Below are 3,938 nucleotides of genomic sequence, written 5' to 3'. Positions count from 1 at the left end.
ACTTTGATGTGTCATGACTAGTTTGTCCTCTTCCGATTGTAGGTTCGTCTCTGTGCACGTGGTAGTTTTCTGATTTTTGCCATACAAGATCTCTGATGACAAATCATAAACTTAAAAGACGGTAAGCGCCTCGAAAGCTGACGTCAAAAACAGGATGCCTCATTCGATGCAATAACAGATCCGAATTGAAAAGATTCAGAAATTGAAATATATAAATGACACCCTCTTCATTCTGTACATATTTTCCCTATAGAAACATAGATTGTCTGTTGCTTTGTGTCCATTGGCAAATATTTCATGCATTTTAAGGATAACATTAACACAGATTTGTAGATTTCTTAATAAAGTAAAGTGTTGTTTTTTGTATTACTATCGAAAAAAAACCTTAATTTTGTTATTGTATTAACATACCATAAGCGTTTGTTCTTTTCAAACAGAGTAACAATACATCTGTCTGGGTATTCTCTTCCGCTGCTGGATAACTCGGACTAAAACAAAATCGGACTATAACAAAATCGGACTATAACAAACTCGGACTATAACAAACTCGGCCTACCATTATTTATATGAAGAAATATATTGAACAAACTCGGACTACGATTAGTAGATGGGTTATTTTTTTTACTTTAATAAATTATATATTAAAATTATATACGAATTTATGAGATTATAATGAATATTTTTGAAAAAAAGACCATATATAGAATGTATTAAATATTTGTTATATGAGTTGAATTTGATATGTTTAAATGAGGATAATTAACTTTTATTTGAAATATCATTGTGATTTATTGTGTGTATTGACAAAAGATATTTTAATGATTGGCGTGTGTTCGTGTTTTTATTGTGTTTAATCCTTGGTGTTTATGATTAGTATATAAACAAAGAGAAATGTGATTGACAGTGAATGGCTTCTTAACAATTTCACTTATCTGTAGTTCTTTATTAATGGCTTCAGCAATTGAAAAGTAATTATATTCAAATGGTCACATCAAACGGATACAATGTTTTTAGAAAGGCAAGCCGAGGCAAACATTTATTATACATGTATCTAAAAATAGATTTGGAGTAAAATTGAAAAAACAACAGAGATTTCTTTGATCTTACCAAATACTTCTATAAAATAACATGAAAAAAAAATCCCTCATCATTTTCAACATGGGTACCGACCACTGCGTCGAGTGTTCTAGAAAAGTTACAACAAAGCAACATGCCTTACAGTGTGATTCGTGTAGTTTATGGCAGCACAGAGTTTGTAATACTGGTAAGTGCTTCTATATATTATTCTTGTTCATAACTGTTACTCGTAAACATTTTACTTTCTATGGATAAAAAAGTCTTGCTTGATTGTTCTTTTACTTTAGGGAAATTAAAGTTGTATTCAGTAAGATACTTCTTTTTTGTATTAGCTTCCTATAAACAGAATTTTAATTATTTTTTATAATGCAAAACTTATCGTATTTGTACATGTGTGTATTATATATTACAATGACTATACTTGAAGTATTATAAAAACAAGAATGTGTCCTCAGTACACGAATGCCCCACTCGCACTATCATTTTCTATGTTCAGTGGACCGTGAAATTGGGGTAAAATCTCTTATTTGGCATTAAAATTAGAAAGATCATATCATAGGGAACATGTGTACCAAGTTTGAAGTCGATTGGACTTCAACTTCATCAAAAACTACCTCGACCAAAAACTTTAACCTGAAGCGGGACAGACGGACGGACGAACGAACGAACGGACGAACGAACAGACGGACGAACGAACGGACGCACAGACCAGAAAACATAATGCCCCTCTACTATCGTAGGTGGGGCATAATAATAGATGCTTATAAGATGCTTTCTCAATTTTATTATAAGGGTTTAATAAATATATGATTTTTTTTGATTTTTTTTTTTTTATGTATGTATTTTTTAAAATTTTTAAAAAAGAGGCTTTGGTTGACATTATATATAATTTTTAGTTGTATAAGTGACTTCTGTTATTAAAATTATGTTATAACTTTTCAGGTATTACAATGAAAGAGTATCGTTCGATGATGCAAAGTGAAGTGACTGTAAATTTCATCTGTACCAAGTGCAATGATAAAGAAGAAGAAACAACCAGGTAGGCACTCTTTATGTATGATAAATCTTATTGTAATAGTGTGTTTATGTTGAAATTTTAAAGTTGATACATTTGTTTTATAACAAACTTGGCGTTACATTTATATATGTATATATAAAATTTCGAAACATGAAGATGTTATATGATTGCCAATGACCCCATATTCAACCAGAGTGGATACCTAAAAATTTCATTAGTATATATAGAAATCTCTATCAAAATGTTGTATGATTGCCAATGACCAAATATCCATCCAACCAGAGATCAATGATGCCGGGTGTTCAACTATATGTCACTGTATAAGTAATGTTGGTCTTCGTTTTAATGCATTAATGAACTTATATCTGCTAAAAATATAAATCTTTAATAACTTATTATCCTTTTTCAGTGGTCCAGTCAATTCTACAGTTATAACAGACGTCTCCGACCAACCAATACCAGACTACGGTACCTTCAACCTGTCTGTCATCTCAGCAGCAAACTCTACCAACAACCTCAACAGAACATTCACTATCAGCCGTGACCCAGACCAACCAACTGAGGCAGACACAACAGGTGCTCCAGACCAAACCATACCAGATACCGAACCAAACCTCACAGCAAGTTTTGATGTGACACGTCGACCAATAGAGGATCAGCCAGAAATATTAGAAGAGTAAGTAAATTTAATGTATTATTAAAGTTATATATAGGTTGAAAAAAAGTATTAACAATAAATTTCATATCCGACAATTTATCTCTAATAGTATACATACCATGTACCCGAGAAAAGAAAAATAAACGAAAACACGTTGCTTTGTAGATTATAGACACAAAAATCTGAATTTCATCATATACAGAAACAATATACTGAGCTGACTTTAACATTCTCAATAATGAATTTCTATTTTTGTTTATTGTCTACAATTGTGTGATATAAAAAATCAATGCACTGATTATGATTATGTCTGTAATGGGTCAACCATTGGAAATAAAATATATCTATCTATCTTTCTATCTATATGGGTTGGTATTTGTAATGATCAGTATAATTTTCAGGTTGCACTCGAATAAACAATTTATCAATTAATTCATATACTTGATATCTAATTTTCAGGTTGCACCCGAATAAACTATTTATCAATTAATAGTTTTATATATGTTAATATATTATTTTTTTTTTGCGATGAGGCAAAAAGCTGATATATATATATATATATATATATGACTATACATCATTTCTTATAATTTAATTCTATTTTAGGTTGGCACACAAGAATCAATTCCGACATCGGGAAAGCTAATGCCGCCTTCTACGTCTTAGTACCAGCACTTCATCGTGAAGCCAAGCTTGTTGCTCTAACAGTCCGCTTAGTTTCTGAAGAACAGGTCATCAGGAACCAACGCACCCGCTACAAGGAGCTGGAAGGTCGTCTTCATCAGCTATGGGACCAGTACACAGAAGGTGATATAACAGCATCCCGTCTACTTCGTGATTGTGGCAACATCTACGGTCCGTCCAATGACTAGTCTATGTTTATACTCGTGCTTTTGCTTTGACAATAACATTCATTGTCTGTATGTGCTATGTATGTTTTGTATGTTTTGTATGTGCTATGTGTGTTTTAAATGTGCTATATATATGCATGCTTTCAGTCCGAAAATAATGTGGAGTGTTATAACATCATAATATCGACACCGTTAAAGCTTTAAAATTGTGCTAGTTCACATTGCACATTATTATTTTTATTTAAAGCATATATGTGAACTCTCTGATGTAATTAGTCATATATATAACCTATGTCATATTCAACAAATTTTTAGAATGGTGCAAGGGTCTTAA

General features: G+C 31.7%; 1 protein-coding gene across 1 annotated transcript; it reads left to right on the top strand.

Annotated features, from left to right (window-relative positions):
* The first annotated feature begins 695 nt into the window (after positions 1-695).
* LOC143046725 (uncharacterized) lies at positions 696-3,688 on the top strand. The gene is made up of 4 exons (XM_076219825.1): positions 696-1,264; positions 2,020-2,116; positions 2,505-2,771; positions 3,360-3,688. The coding sequence occupies exons 1-4, from the start codon at positions 1,129-1,131 to the stop codon at positions 3,397-3,399; spliced, it is 540 nt and encodes a 179-aa protein (XP_076075940.1). The 5' UTR covers positions 696-1,128; the 3' UTR covers positions 3,400-3,688.
* Positions 3,689-3,938: the final 250 nt, after the last annotated feature.

Source organism: Mytilus galloprovincialis, chromosome 9 (genome assembly GCF_965363235.1).
Source record: "Mytilus galloprovincialis chromosome 9, xbMytGall1.hap1.1, whole genome shotgun sequence".
Taxonomy (NCBI): Eukaryota; Metazoa; Mollusca; class Bivalvia; order Mytilida; family Mytilidae; genus Mytilus; species Mytilus galloprovincialis.
The sequence above is the reverse complement of the archived record's forward strand: the minus strand, read 5'-3'. Positions and strand labels throughout refer to the sequence as shown.

Excerpts from the sequence above, each read along its gene's own strand:
- LOC143046725 (XM_076219825.1), top strand. The coding sequence starts at position 1,129 with ATGAAAAAAAAATCCCTCATCATTTTCAACATGGGTACCGACCACTGC. Across the intron at positions 2,117-2,504 it reads AAAGAAGAAGAAACAACCAG|TGGTCCAGTCAATTCTACAG; the intron begins GTAGGCACTCTT and ends ATCCTTTTTCAG. Across the intron at positions 2,772-3,359 it reads CAGCCAGAAATATTAGAAGA|GTTGGCACACAAGAATCAAT; the intron begins GTAAGTAAATTT and ends ATTCTATTTTAG.